The sequence below is a fragment of the Patagioenas fasciata genome, chromosome Z (assembly GCF_037038585.1).
Source record: "Patagioenas fasciata isolate bPatFas1 chromosome Z, bPatFas1.hap1, whole genome shotgun sequence".
Classification (NCBI taxonomy): Eukaryota; Metazoa; Chordata; class Aves; order Columbiformes; family Columbidae; genus Patagioenas; species Patagioenas fasciata.
The window spans coordinates 4,782,314-4,797,500 of NC_092560.1; the positions used below are offsets into that span (position 1 = coordinate 4,782,314).

At 44.1% G+C, this 15,187-nt stretch overlaps 1 protein-coding gene and 1 long non-coding RNA gene across 12 annotated transcripts in view; one reads left to right on the forward strand and one right to left on the reverse strand.

Moving 5' to 3' along the window:
- Nucleotides 1–10,103, reverse strand: part of RASA1 (RAS p21 protein activator 1) — a 59,917-nt gene extending 49,814 nt beyond the window's left edge. Inside the window, exon 1 of the mRNA XM_065860331.2 lies at nt 9,643–10,103. Within this exon, the coding sequence (XP_065716403.1) occupies nt 9,643–10,088 (446 nt within the window). The 5' untranslated portion in view covers nt 10,089–10,103. The remainder of the gene's footprint in view (nt 1–9,642) is intronic.
- Nucleotides 10,104–10,446: 343 nt separating this feature from the next.
- The window catches only part of LOC139826436 (uncharacterized), a 20,425-nt gene continuing 15,684 nt past the window's right edge, over nt 10,447–15,187 (forward strand). For 4 of the 11 annotated variants that reach the window (XR_011736496.1, XR_011736497.1, XR_011736494.1 and 1 more), the window contains exon 1: nt 10,660–15,187. This exon is cut by the window's right edge. This is a non-coding gene — a long non-coding RNA (uncharacterized lncRNA). Of the gene's footprint in view, nt 10,547–10,659 lie in introns of those variants that run through there. The other 7 variants (XR_011736500.1, XR_011736499.1, XR_011736490.1 and 4 more) reach the window with 7 other exon arrangements.

Below are 15,187 nucleotides of genomic sequence, written 5' to 3' on the forward strand. Positions count from 1 at the left end.
ACCAAGCACAGGTTTTTGTTTTATGCCCCACTCTCACCTCTTCTTGCAAGCTGGAAAGCCTCCCTAGAGAGGTCCATCGCATCCAGGGGTAGATAACTGCTCCTATAACAATAAAACCCTGACAGATGTGCACAAAGATAGGTACAATGCCTGAATTAAAGCATGTCCAATACTTCCCACATACATCAGTAACAACAGCAGGGAAAAAACCTGTTTCTAGACTTGACTATAAAATGAGATGGTTACTACAGAATCTTGGTAACATTTTGCTTTTGGAAGAGTAAAGACATTTCTCTAGTGTCCCTTTTAAGGAGCACAAAGAACAAAAAATGAAATCTCTCCAGAGATGCTTAGAAAGCACAAAAAGTTTACACAAGAAAAAATCCAGGAAAAAGGTGTGGTTTGAACAAGATAATGCAAGCAGTGCCTTAATATTCTGGAATAAGCAAGTATCCAAGCTTGAATATTTAATGTTTCCAGTGTTACTCTACTAACAGATGGCAATATAAAAAAGGAATTGATTGATTTATGGTTACTCTTAAACTTTATACAAAGATGATGCAATTTAGCTATAAAGTAACCATGCAAAACCTGATGAGTAAGCCACAGACAGTATATGCTTCTGTGCATGTCCTACATATGGCTGAATATTTACATACATACACGTAATTGTATGTAAAACAAGAGGTTGACTAAATTGGAAAAAAAAAAAAAAGAAAAATAAAAAGGAGGCCAAGACTTCAGACAAACTTCTTACCCAAATCAACACAATTATTATATGATTCCTGAACTGATTATTGAAGGTTGGCTAACCCTAGGTAGTTTCTGGAAACTAATCCACAAAAGAGAAGTTCACAGAAGAAAACCTTGTCCAAATACCTGTAAGTAGCTATTCATAAGAAAATCATAACAGCACCCCTGCCAAGCCAAAGACAGTAATCCTTAAGAGAAAACTGTCATGTTTTAAATATTCCCATGTAGCTACATACTCAGCTTCTTAAAATATAATTATATACAGCTAACATCTCAACACGAATATTAACTAGACAAACTGGCACGATACGGACTGTGTGGATGGTCTGATCTGAAAGGTGGGAAGGAAACGGGCTGATGGGTTGCACTGAGTGTGGTGACCAGCGGTTTGTACTCTCGCTGGCACCCTATCATATGTGGGATTTCCAGGGATCAATACTGAGCTTGAACTATCGAACATCTTCATAAATGAGCTGGATGATGGGACTGAAAGCACCCTCACTGAATTTGTTGATGACACCGAACTGGGTGGTGAGGTGGACACGTCAGAAGGATGAGACATCTTACAGAGAGACCTGGGCCGGCTGGAAGAGTGGGCTTGCAAAAACATTAAAGTTTAGCAAAGACAAGTTCAAGCTCCTGCACCTGGGGTAACATAATCAAAGAGCCCAGTATGGCCTGGGACCTGCCTGGCTGGTGAGCAGCCCTGCTGAGAGGCACCTGGAGGTCCTGGTGGACAACAAGATCATAGAATCCTTTCAGTTGGAAGAGACCGTCAAGATCATGAAGTCCAACCACAACCTAACCTAATTCTAGCACTAAACCATGTCCTTAAGAACCTTGTCTAAACACCTTTTAAACACCTCCAGGCATGATGACTCCACCACTGCCTTGGGCAGCCTGTTCCAATGCCTGACAGCCTTCTCCATGAAGAATTTTTTCCTAATATCCAATCTAAACCTGCCCTGGCACAACTTGAGGCCATTTCCTCTTGTTTGATCACTTGCTACTTAGGAGAAGAGACTGACCCCCTCCATGCTACAACCTCCTTTCAGATGAACCACCATCATCAGCGTGCCACTACAGCAAAGAGAGACCGGATCCTGCTCTGCATCCACAGGGCCGCTGCTAGCAGGAATGGAGACATGATCATCCCACGCTTGGATGTCATCAGGCCGCATGTGGAGCACAGTGTCCACTTCTGGTCCCCACAATTCCAGCCAGTCACAGACAGACTGGAGAAGATCCAAAGGAGGGCCATGAGGTGGGCACAGGGCTGGAGAACTGCAGACTTAGGTCTCTTCTCACTGAAGAAGAGAAAGTTCCTACTACATCACAATATTCCAGTAGTTAAAATAATTTACAGTAAGAATAACCATTCAGTGGGACAACCTCCCCAAGGAGGAAGAAAAACCTCACTGGAGGTTTTCAAGATGCAATAGAACAGGGTACAAGAGAATCTCAACTATGCTCCGTTTACCACAAAAGTCTGGGCTCCTTCAAGGTCCCTCGCAACCTGGGCTGTTTTATGGTTTTGCGCTTCTGTAAATTCCAACCCTGATGAAACTACGTACGTACAAATCCCAATTAGCACTTGAGCATAAACAGCTATCACTATTTCAGTTTAACAAAAAAAGGAAACCCTAACAAAACAAATTCATTTGGTATGAAGCTGGCCTGAGAAGTAGCTGACAATGTTGAAATTTTACCAAGAAAATGACTTTTTTAGGGCCTGATCATGACAAGAATCAGACTGCTAGCTTACCAAAACACTGAGTGGGTACACCGAGTGTTCTGGCAACCTTGATACCCCTCTCCTAACATACAACTGGAGTTTTCAAGTTAATTTAGCAATACTGGTTTGTCTACTTTAATTTGTACACATTAATAATTGTAATAAAAAGATGACTTAGAAGGAAAAGGTAGACACTCCAATCAAATTTAGTAAATATTTACGAAGCACTGTCAGCTACCTTAGAAAGATTTCTTTTATTTAAAGGGGAAATTCTTGAGCTTTTATGGAAGAAATCAGGAGATCTGCCAACACAGGAAATAACTAAATAATCAATTTACCCACCCAAGGATTTTTTCTGCTTTCTTTAAAGTCCACCCTTCTGCCACTGACATTGTACCTGTCTACTTCAAGTAACAATTGTCAGCAAATAGGTCCTGTAACACTGCTTCTCAACTAGAAACAGTATATTCATACATACACAGAATCACTTTAAGTTGGAAGCACCTGCTGGGGCTCATGTAGTTCAACACGAGCAACATGCTCAAGCAGGGTCAGCTACAGCTGGTTGGGTGCTCAGGGCCCTGTTCAGTTGGGTAATGCATATCTCCATTGATGAAGACTCCACAACCTCTGCCCCTGCTCAACACTCCCACAATAAATTAATTTTTTTAAAAATTATTAAAAAAAAAATTCAGATGGAATTTCAAGTTTTTTAATTTGTTTTATATTGCCTCTTGCCCTGTCACTGGGCACCACTAAGGACAGTTTGGCTTCCTCGCCTTCATTGCTTCCCATCAGGTATTTATAGGCATGGGTAAGACCCACCCAGCCTTCTCATCTCTAGGCCAAACAGTCCCAGGTCTCCCAGCCTCTCCTCATTGAACAGGTGATCTGCCCTGCTTTACTAAGTCCACATCTTCCCTCGTGAGCGCAGCACTGGACCAGGCACCACAGATGTACCTCCCCAGTGCTGAGCAAAGGGGAAGGATCATCCTGCAGCTGCTGGCAACGCTCCCCTCGAAGCAGTCCAAGACACTTCAGTCTTCTTTGCCCATGAGGGTGCGTTGCTGGCTCTGCCCTTCCCAGCAGAGCTGCTTCCCTCATGTGTGCCTGGCGTTATTTCTCACCCAGCGCCAGAGCTTTGCCTTTTCCCTGTTGAACTTCATAAGATCCCTCACAGCCCAGTTCTCCAGCCTGTCCAGGTGACTCTGGATGGAAGTACACCCACCTGGTGTTTCAGCCACTCCTCTCAGCTTTGCATTGTCCGCAAACTTGCTAAGGGTGCACTCTGTCCTAGCATCCAGGTCATTAATTAAAATGTTAAACAGCATCAGTCCCCAGGTACCCCCTGGGGAACACCACCGCTGATCTGTCTGCACCTGGACTTTGTGCCGCTGATCACCGCACTCTGGGATCAGCCATTCTGACAGTTTGCCTCTGGGATCATCCATCCCGGTGGTTTTCCATCCAGCTCACTGTCCATGTTTCTAACCCATACACTGCCAGCTTGCCTCTGAGGAGGTTTGGAAGGCTGTGTCAAAAGACTTATAAGAGCTGGGGTAAACCAACCCCTTGTGTCCCCAAGCCAATGTGGAAGGTTGGTTTAGCGTCACTTCCACCTCATAAATCCATGCTGACTACTCCTCACCACCTTCAACAGAAAACATAATTTATACTCATGTGAGAACTGAAACTTTTGTGTGCTCCGGAGTGATAGAGCAGATATTAAACATTAAAATAAAAAATACTAAAGACCAACTGCAGTCCTTACATAGTATATAAAACCACATAAAACAGGACCAGTATATAAAACTTTTCAAGCACTGGCAACATTTTATCAGTACTGACCACACAAAGGAACACAGAATCATTTCACTGCAATATTTCTATGCAGCACAAAGACAAAGAGTGGCTACAAAGAAGGTCCCTTTGAGACTCATGGAAAAGATGAGGGGCAATAGGTACCTGTTACTCCTGGGGAGATTCCAACCAGACACAAGAGGGAAATTTTTCACTACGAGAACAATCAGGTATTGGAATAATGTCCCCAGGGAAGTGGTGGATTCCCCAACATCAGACATTTTTAAGATTTAGCTGGACAGGTTATGGGCCATCTTCTCTAGACCATGCTTGTGCCAAGAAACATTTGACCAGATGATCCTTGTGGTCTCTTCCAACCTGGTATTTTATCAATGTTAAAACAAGAAGCCTTCTCCTCCCTTCTACTGTGACCACCAGTGAGACAAATTCCAAGATTTTGTTTTGTTTGTTAAAGGAGAGAAAGATACATGAGAAACTGGAAAACTGCTATGGGAATCCTAAGAATCTATGGCTAAATGGACAAATGGGGTCCTACACTGCAGAGGCCCATGCCCCACCATTAAAATCTGTGCTCCTCTCCAGCCACAAAACATTAAGACAAGAAAAGGTAAAGAAATGAGGCAAAATATTATGCTTTTTAATACGGTGGGACAGCAGATGAAGGCTTAAGTCCCACACTGAAGTTTTAAGAGTCAATATACAACACAAAATAAAAACTAGATAAAGTGCAGTTCAAGAGGCTCTTTCACTGTTTAAACATAATGACACCATCTGTTGTTAACTAGAAATACTGACTAAACTACTGAAAAATCCTCCTCAAACTTTTTTCCAGCATCAAATGCTGTTATATTTCTTGTTTTTTTCATCTGAAGCTTTCACTTATATACACACCTAACATACTCAGTTTACTTACTGCTTCACTTCCTATCTATGGTTAAGTATGATTTTGCTGCTTTTAACCATCCATTCAACTCAGCACTTCTAATGCTACACATTCAGCCAGAACTAAAACCAGATTTATATGCAGGTCTATTTTGTAAGTGGCCAAATCAGTACACTACCCATCAACTTCAGTAAAATAATGTGTTTCCCTTCTGCACAGAACAGGAATAAATAAATAATCTAAAAAATAAAAGTTTACCTGCTAACCACATTAACTGCTAAAGACAAAAGAAGGCTTATACACTAAGAGCAAGTTACACTGCGTTTCATTTTTTATTGTTTATACAGTACCTAACTGAGCATGTCAATATTATTCCCCCTTAGTTTTCTGTTCAACAGGGAAAAGGATTTTCAACCACTACTCAGAAAAAAAAATTATTTTCATGAGTTATTGAAATAAACAAATGCTGCAAACCCCTGGATTTTTCACCTTTGATAGGCTTATCTGAAGAAACTACAACTTCACATCATGTTCAGGCAGAAAATGATCTACTTTCATGCAATCCATGCTTACTTAATACTTCTCTATCCACCTCTCCAAACTCAGCTATTTTTCTCACTATTATGTTGCCTCAACAGGCACCAACAGTGACTGTGAGAATACATCTGCTTCAGGTAAGATTTGTTTTAATCAGACAGTATTTTGACAGCCTATTTCATTTTGTATGGTTCATAGCTTTCAACTGATTTCCATTTCAAACTGATAACCACTGCTCAAAACACACAGTATGAAAAAACGTCAGTTTTGCTGCAATATACTGGAATCACTTCTGCCACCTTAATGTTGAGATCTAAAACAATCTTGTCAACAAAGACTTTAATCAAATACATAAATAACTGATCTATTTCACATACTGCCAGTTTACAACCAAATTAAATAACATTCATTCATTAATCCAAAGGTGTTTCCTTACACTATTCCAGCCTCTGTCAGCGAGCTTTGCAAATGAGGTAGAAAGCATGGAGGGGAAAAAAACCAAAACAGAGTTCCACGCTTTATTTCCTAGCGCCCTGGGTCTCCCACATTGAATTATGCTACAATATAAACACTCTCCAGAAAAATGAAAAATCACACATACACACTGCACAGACAAGCCTAAAGTCAGTTTCACTCAGGAACAAAGAGGATAAAAATCAACCCTACTTGGGGATGTTGAGCTTGTGAATTAAGGAGAACCTGTGACATGCTGACAATCTCCTCTGACTACTAGAAAACCGAAGAAAACACACTAAGAGAAGACATATTCCCCTTTTCCTTAGGTATGTGGAAAAAAGAAGAGGAAATTAAGTATATTAGGTGCTTGCTAGAGAAGACAAACACATCCTGACTGCCCTGAACAAACTATATTTACAGCATCCTGATGGGAAGTGCAGAACTTGCATCTGCTTCACTTCCCATCTCTTCAGGTTAGTTACTCTAACAACCAGAATGGCAACTATCATACAGTATTTAAAAACTACTCATATTGGGGAAGGGGGTGGGGGGAAGAAAAAAAGTTCAGTCTTTCTAATACCATTACAGCCTGATACTTGCAAACTGGGAACTCAGATTTTGATTTCTTTGTGTGTGGTTTATTCTTTTTTTTAATTTACACAACAAGTTAGGAGATGAAAAAGTGGTGAAATTATGCCTAAGTTCATGCAGAAAGCTTCATTTCATGTTATACTTAAAAGTCTAATTGGAGTATGATCACATAAAGCAAAGCCAGGAGTGAAGAACACTCTCAATTTTCTGATGTACACACAACACATTGTAAGCAATTAAGACAAAGAAAAAAAAGCATTTGACAGAATCATGGAATTATCCATCAACCCAACCCTGCATGCCTCCTGTAAAAACTGAATGAATTAGGAGGAAGTGGGAGAGGGTGGAGCTGGCAGTCATATTTAAACAAATGGAACAGCAGTTTTGTAATCACATTCCACTGCAGAAATTTAATCCAAGTTTAAATTACCAGATCAATTACAGCTTTTAAAGACTTATATTGGGCCTCTTCTCATATAGGATGTTAAATAATATTGATCTGTAGTTTTGGTAACAAAGGGTTCAACTCCATAGAAGCAGATGGTATGACTACAAAGAAAGGGAACTTGCAAAATAAAACAGCAGGCCTGAAAGGATACAGTTTAGTATTGGCATATGGCTAATTTGAATGACTTAGCAGAGAATGGTAAAAATGCATGCTGTATAAAATAAGTAAGCGAAGAATGAAAGGTAAGAAGGCTTCTAATTATTTTTATCAGTCTTTTTTTTTTTATTTTAATTTAAATGGAAAAGTCACACACCAAGGATAAAATTACAAGGAAGACGGTTATGGAGGTAGGAAATTCTTAATCGATTTTTTAAAAACGTATTTTATTTCTTGGATGTTTCTGTATTAAAGAATCTTCAAGAGAAGAACATTTAACTACAGAACTATGCTCTGGTGCTGCAAAAACTTCAATGTCTCCTTTGTCTGAGTAAGGTAAGCAGCTTTGTCAACCGAAACAAAAATCAGGGCCTCTGCAGTCTTCCCCCAGCATGCACTCCTTGTCAGAAACCAAACACCCTCTTTCATGACAGTTACCATCATGCTTGAACATGACTTACAAGACAACATTCTGACTGCAAAATCCATTCAGAGTTGTAGATATGCTAACGATTATTTAGAATCCAACAGGTAATTATTCATAGATAATTACCCCACTTTCTAAAACTATTTCAAGAAAGCCTGCTTTTTGGCGTTTTCCTCTGTTCTCTGAGGAACTTAGCAGTGTCTAACAGAAGCGAAAACCAGAGGAGCAGAATTCTGTACCTCATCAGCACACCACACAATACTGAAGAAGTAACTTTGCTTTCATGTGCTTCTGTTTCCCTCTTTATCCTTTGTCAAATCTGCCTAATCCTCTTTATAGCTCGTTAGGGAAGTCTACAAGTTTAAGACTATTCAAACGCTGTCTTCACAAAACAAGGCCTTAATGTTTACAAACTTCCACCAAAAAAAAGTCCAGAAATTTAAAGAATAAAGGATTATTAGGAAGCTTGTCAAGGTTAGAGAGATTATTTTAAAAGAAATCCTATAATGTTACATTTTACATCCTCTTCACAACTGCAATGGTTCCTGAAACCCTGGAAGCACATGAAATACTGCAGAAGTTAAACAGTCAGTGGAGTTAGCAGAGAATGTAAAGAACCCAAATTCAGATGGGTTTTCAGATTAACTTTCTGACCTCTATCTCAAATACATCTATAACCCTGTACCTCAAAACCCTAAATTACTGATATACTCTCTGTAACTTCAGAAATGACATATTTGTAGATAGCAATGAAAGGTGTTTAAACAACTTTATTCTGAGAAGTGTACCTGGAAAAGGGCTCCTTTCTGTTCTAACATAAGCCTCGCAAGTGCTTTACATAAACCTGCAGACATTCCACAGTTAAATCCAAAGGTTGTGTTCAGAGCACTTATTAATTATATGAACTCTATATAACACTGTCTGATACTTCACACAATATAAACAGAGAACTGGTCTGTCTCTAGTGCAAGTTTCTTTCTATTACCAGATCTTCAGGAACCCACATTAACCTAATGGACAGATATGCATTATAAAACTTAAATGCACATTTACAGGGTTTTTTTTTTAACTGACTCTTCTCTCCAAACATAACAAGCACGTGTGTGCTACTTCAGTTATGTTTGTATATGAAATGGGAAAGCCAAAGATTACTGGGTTATTTTGAGGTACTCTAAATGGAAAACCACGTAATACCAAATGATGACATGGTGTATCAATCACTGAATGCCATAGATAACACGTTTGTCACGGTTTGCTGGTTTTTTTTTAATTAATGTTCATGGCTCCTCCGACAAAGACTATGGCGCTACCAGAGATTGGAAAAGTCTCTCCAACAGGTAGTTAAACCACAACCGGAATAACTCACTCTTCCTGGCAGCCTGCAGTATCGCTACAAAAACTTGAAAAAAAAAAAAAGAAAAAGAAAAAAAACACAACTAAATGGACTCGAGCAGAGCGCCTTTCTTCCAGGAGGGGACACCAGTTATGACCGGGGTACCTCCTCCTCCAAGTGCAGCGGGTTGAAGCTGGTGTTCGCCCGTCCCCACCGCGGGCCCAGGCCCGGGACACGGGTCTGCCCGCAGCTTGACCGCCGAACCCGGGCACCGTCCCGGCGGAGCAGCCTTCCTGCCGGAGAGGAACGGGGAGAGGCGGAGGGTGGGTGGGGGAGAGAGCGCAAAACTTCTGTGGGACTTCGACGGCACTTTGACACACGCGTTCCGCCGGGATAAGATACGGGGGGCCGGCGCCGCGACCCCGCTCCTCGGGGGACGGGGGGACGGAATGGGGGGGACCTGCCGGGCGTGGTGGGTCCCGGCGGGGCGGCGGCTACTCACTGGTTGGTGGGGGGCGCGTTGAGCGGGATGGCCACCTCCTCCTCTTCGTACTCCGGCCCGTCCAGCGAGTCCCCTTCGTCCACAGTCCCCAGCCCCCCGGCCAAGGGGGGCGGCGGCGGCGGTGGCGGCAGCGGGGGGAAAGCGTCGGTGCCGGGATCGCTCGCCTGGGCCGCCTCCGGTCCCTGCCCCGGGCCGGCCGCCGGCGAGGCAGGCCCCACGCCCAGCTCCAGGAGCCCAAGCACCGAGCACAAAGCCGGGCTACCCGGGGAGCCAGCACCCGGGCTGCTGCCGCCGCCGGAGCCCTCCGGGAAGGGACCCGGCTGCCCCGACCCCTTGCCCCGGCACACGGCGGGGTAGTGTCCCGGCTCCGCGCCGCCGGCGGCGCCCGCCGTCCCGGCTGAGGTAACCGAGCCGCCCTCCTCACCCCCGGCCTCGGCCGCCATCATGTTGAGCCTCGCCCCCCCCCCGCCCCGGTCTGGCTGCCGCACGCCGGGAAGGTGGCGACAAAGGGGCCCCGGCCCCCCCCGCCCGCCCCGGCGGGGAGCGGAGCCGGGACGAGGGCAAAACTTCCCCGGCGGAGACGGGCTGCGAACAATACCCGGCTGGGCGGGGGCTGGGCGCGCAGGGCAGCTCCGCAGGGCAGCTCCGCAGGGCCCCGGCGCGGCTGCCTCGGCCCCGGCGGCCGCCAGGGGAGCGGCTGCCGCGGCCCCGCGCTCTCACCCGCCTCCGCCCGCCGCCCCGGGAGCGCGCGGGAGCGGGACGGGCCGCACCGCGCCTGCGCACCGCACCCCCGGCACAGACACACGCGTGCGCGGGTGCGCAGCGGGGGGCGGGAGTGGAGCGCGGTGTTCCCTTCTGATAGAAAAATAAAGGCGAAGGCCCAAATGGCGCGGGCGGGCGGCAGGTGCTGCGGGGTCCGGGAGGGGCTGCGCGGGGGCGGTGAGGTGCGCAGCGGCGGGGGCGATTCGCGCTGAGCCGCAGGTGGGGCCTTCCCGCGGGGGCGGCGTGCGGGGCGAGGCTCGGTGCCGCTGTGCCGGCGGGTGTTGCTCAGGGGCCGCCATCGGGTCCGGCCGCGCTCGGTTGGCGGGCCGGGGCGTCCGCGGTTCGCGGCCCGGCTGCTCCGTCCGAGGGCCTCGGGGGCGGGAGCCCGGCGGGTGTGAGAGGATCCGCGGTCGGTTCGCCGCTTTGGGCCTGTCTCCTTTGCCCGGGAGCTGCTCACAGGGGTGGATTTCTCGGAGAAATAGTTTAAAAAAGGGCCCTTTGTGTATAATTGAGAAGACAGGGTGTTCTAGCAATAAGAATTAAAAAAATGCATTCTAGACTCTACAAGATACTGTTTATCTTTTAAGGGTTGCGACTCATGGGTACTGGAAAGGTATTTACTCTGCACTTTGCCCATTTTTTTACGTCGCTACTGAGTCCTGCGATCTCTCACACCCCTGAGCCTATTTTGTCGTTAATAATTCTACTAGCTTCTTTGGGTTTGTTGGCACATCAGGTTCACCTTGCACAGAGGCACCTCTGTGATCGAGAAAACATCGTGTGACAGACATTACCTGGCAATATAACATGTAGATATCTTTTAATTTATTTTTTTTTTATTTCCCCCCTAGTGTTAAAAGAGCTGACAAATAGCAGCACGTTGACACTTGTACATCTCTCAGGAGTTCTCAGAAGGCATCTAAACATTCAGGTTTTCAAAGCTTTGCATTACCCAAAAGTATTAAGTGAATTTTTCCTGAGGCCACTAAAACAAACTACTGCTCCCACTTTCACAGCTCTCCAGCCAACCTCTTTTTATCTGCTGAAATGCAGTTTCATATCTTGCCTTCTAAAGGCAAAATTTGCATCTAGTTACACCACTAAGATCAGTGGAATTATGCTGGGTTTGTGCCCAGTGTCAGTGAAAGGAGATGCTGGCTCTAGCCCTCACTTTACAGCCTTGTAACACATTAATACCCTGCCGTCTTTCTGTTTTAAGAAACTGCAGTTTCAACAGCAACCTCTCACAGCTTTGGTTTTGCATTTCCATGTTTCAGTAGTATAATTTCCAGTAATGTTGTAGCCTGCTGTCTCTGTGGGTTTCCATTTTCCGCTGTTTGCTTTCCCTCACAGATTTCTAAATCAAATTATTTTAACACAGCCTCGTTGCTGTCGTAGAAGCGATATGCCTAAATATAGAAATGCAGTGTAAATATTTATAAGATCCTCTTCACGAGGCAGGCTTTTCTCAGCGCCTTGCAGGGCAGCAGCGTGTGTAGGGGGGACTGGAAGGACAGCTGTTCTAAGGATTTCCCGCAGGATGTGGGGATGTGGCTATGACACTCCTTCGGGAGGTTTATCATGGGGAGAGCAGTCTTAAAATTTGGCAAGAGTTCCACAGAAGGAGAGCTTCCTGTGGGATGAGACGAGCTGTTGCCTCTCTGCCCCTAACGTACTGTTTCTGTTTGCTTTGCAGGCAAAATTTTGTGTCTCTGGTCGCTTGGTGCTGCAGGTAACGCATGTCGCCCTGTATTTCTTCTTCTTGAGGCTTGCAAGTTGGCTTCCCCTATACAAGCTTTCATAGGGTTTTATTTTCGTGAATTTATTTAGATGAAGGAGCAAGTGTAACACTATTTTTCTCGATACTTCTTGTGCATTTGCAAATATGTCTTTTTTTCTGAAATCACTGATATAATTCATCCCAGGGTAGCTGCTCCTTCATCTCTGCTGTGTGGATGGAGTCAGGCTAGAATCTTGTACAGTCTAATTGCATGTTTCCTAGAGTCAGTTTGTGGGATGGTGAATCTGGGAATATACATGATTTTTTTCTCTGCTGACTTTTGGGTCTGGTATCCCTCACCCTTGGTCTGGTATTGAAATGTCAGAGCACAGGCAGATTATGATTTTTCTGTCCTAATTTAAAGAGCGATCTGTTGAAAGGCTAAAACTGAGCCTGACACATAAAAGTACAGCATGTTAATGCTGTCATTGAAACTACCTGTTTGCTGATATATGGCAGATAAAATTCCTTGTGTAGGATTCTGCCTGTGAAGGACTAACACAGTCTGTGCCCGTGCTTGTAAATAAAACCCAGCCTTCCCAGGTGCTTGATGTGATTGTCTGTGGAGCCCAGGGCACAGTGACCTTTCCTGCAGCGCCTTCCCAACCACCCAGACACCCCACTGTGGGGACCGGGAGAGCTCCCATTGGGGGTTACACGCCAGTTTGTGACAGCTTGAGAGCCCATGGGATGTTCATGGGGACATTAATTCACTAGTGTGGAGCAGACACAGCCGTTGTTTTGTTAGTAGTGACAGGTGGCCTTCATAGATCAAGTCATACTGCAAAGACTCTGGGTTCTGAAGCTGCCTTCCAGTGTAGCAGTGGGTGAACTGCAGTGGCACTGAAGCCTTTAAACTGCATTACTAACCCTGGATTATCAACATTACTAACCCTGGATTATCATAAAACAGGTTTTGTGAGAAGGGACCTTCAAAGCTCCCCCAGCGCCACCCCTGCTATGAGCAGGGACATCTTCACCAGCTCAGGTTGCTCAGAGCCCCATCCAGCCTGGCCTGGGATGTTTCCAGGGATGGTTTATCCACCACCTCTCTGGCCAACCTGGACCAGGCTCTCTCCACCTTCATTGTCAAAAATTTCTTCCTCATGTCCAGCCTGAATCTCCCCTCCTTCAGTTTAAAACCATCACCCTTTGTCCTGTCGCAACAGGCTCTGCTCAAAAGTCTGTCCCCATCTTTCTTATCATCCACTTTTCAGTACTGAAAGGATATAGTGATGCTTGCACCATACCCCTCAGACACAGTTGGGACTAATTTGATAATACGTACCATAAGAATGGTGACAGCGGTGAGATGTTCCAGGCAGCTGAAGGTGTGATTAAGAACTCAAGAGTTTTCAGGCTGGGTTTGTCACTGATTTGCATGGCCTTGGGCAAGTCATTTGAACAAGGTTACACTTTCTCTGTCAGTGAAGTAAGAAGCTATTTCTCATATGTGTCAGAGGATTAATTAGGTTTTTTACAACATTTGAAAACTGTTATGCTTATTAGGATGAAAAGCTATGTAAAGTGAATTAGCCAGTATTTCAGTTATGTATGGAGAAGGTGTTGCTGGCATCATGGATACAAACACTGGGTAACCTTCACTTTCAGTCCGTATTTCAACACAAAACCTGCTTCTGTCCTCTACCTGAGTGCAATTTATTTCTGCTTTTCCAAAGGTGTTATCCTATCTCAGAAATAAATATCAACAGGGGCGTTTTAAATCTTTCTGTCACAGGATGGAGTGGTAAGAGAGGAGCCTTCCTGTAATGAAGAACCCAGGATGCTCCAAGTGCTGCAGTTATTCCCCTTGTACACCCGCAGCTGTATAGTAAACAGTGACAGGGTGATTGCTGATTCTTCCTACCTACCTGCAAACCTGCTTTGACTCCACAGCAGACCACATGTGTTGCTGGGAAGGTGGAAAGGTGGGCAGAATCTGGGCAAGAATGTGAATATAGATTTTTTTTTTTATTTATTTCTGGTAACTTCTTCCATCGTGTTTATATTTTCTTTTATTTTTCTTTAATAAAGCTGACTCCATTCCCGGGATGATTTTCATAGGGCAATCATTGAACAGTCATTACCGCTGTCTGCATATTTTATTTTGGGTCTGTTCTGTCAAGTCTTCCATGCTCGTGGTACAAATTAGAAACTTTTGCTAGCATTGATTTTTTTTTTTTATTGAATCTCTGAATAAGTCATTAATGACAAGCTATTTTTAAAATCTTTCCCTTCTTTTTAAAAGATCAACAGTTTTCAAATGTTATTTTTGTTTAATGACTTCCTGATTATTATCGATTTTCAAGAATGATTTTGTCATGTGAGAAGTGATCTCTCTCAAACTATAAACCCTTCCATAATGTTTGTCAATACTCATTTTGTTCTCTTGTAGTTTGATATCCTTCAAATAAAGATTAATTAAGCCCAAATAAAAGATCCCCATACTAATAAAAATAGTATCCTATCTTAAAGAGTCAGTATGTATACAACTTCAAGAAAGAAATTACTACTGAATCTCTACCTTTATTTTTGTCTCTTAAGCAGATGCAAAAATACATTTGAACAACTACCTTGAGGTAATCATTTTTATTAGTGTGTGATACCGGTCTCTTGGTTTCTTTTGTCTGCCTTCCAAAATGGTTTTAAAAGCTTTTGTATCATTGCCTGTAGTTGTTCACTTTCTCTTTTCAATTTTAGAACAGCATTGCTACTTAAATGCTTGTCTCACTTCAGGCTGCATCTGGAAAAGAAGTCTTGAAGTCCTCCCCCCACCCCCTCCCTAGTTTTGAATATTTAATGGTTTTAATGGCATAAATAGATGTGTTGTACTTCTGTCCCTTTTCCTGAGCCTTCAGTGCACGCAGCAAATCTTCTTTTCAGAAACAAATTGATGCTACAGTTTGATGCTCAGCCTTGGCACGACACATCCTTGAGTCTGAAGCCTTGTGTTAGTTAGAACTTTGAGGCTCAAACTCTTGTTTTCCTGGCAAGTCTTGCTCC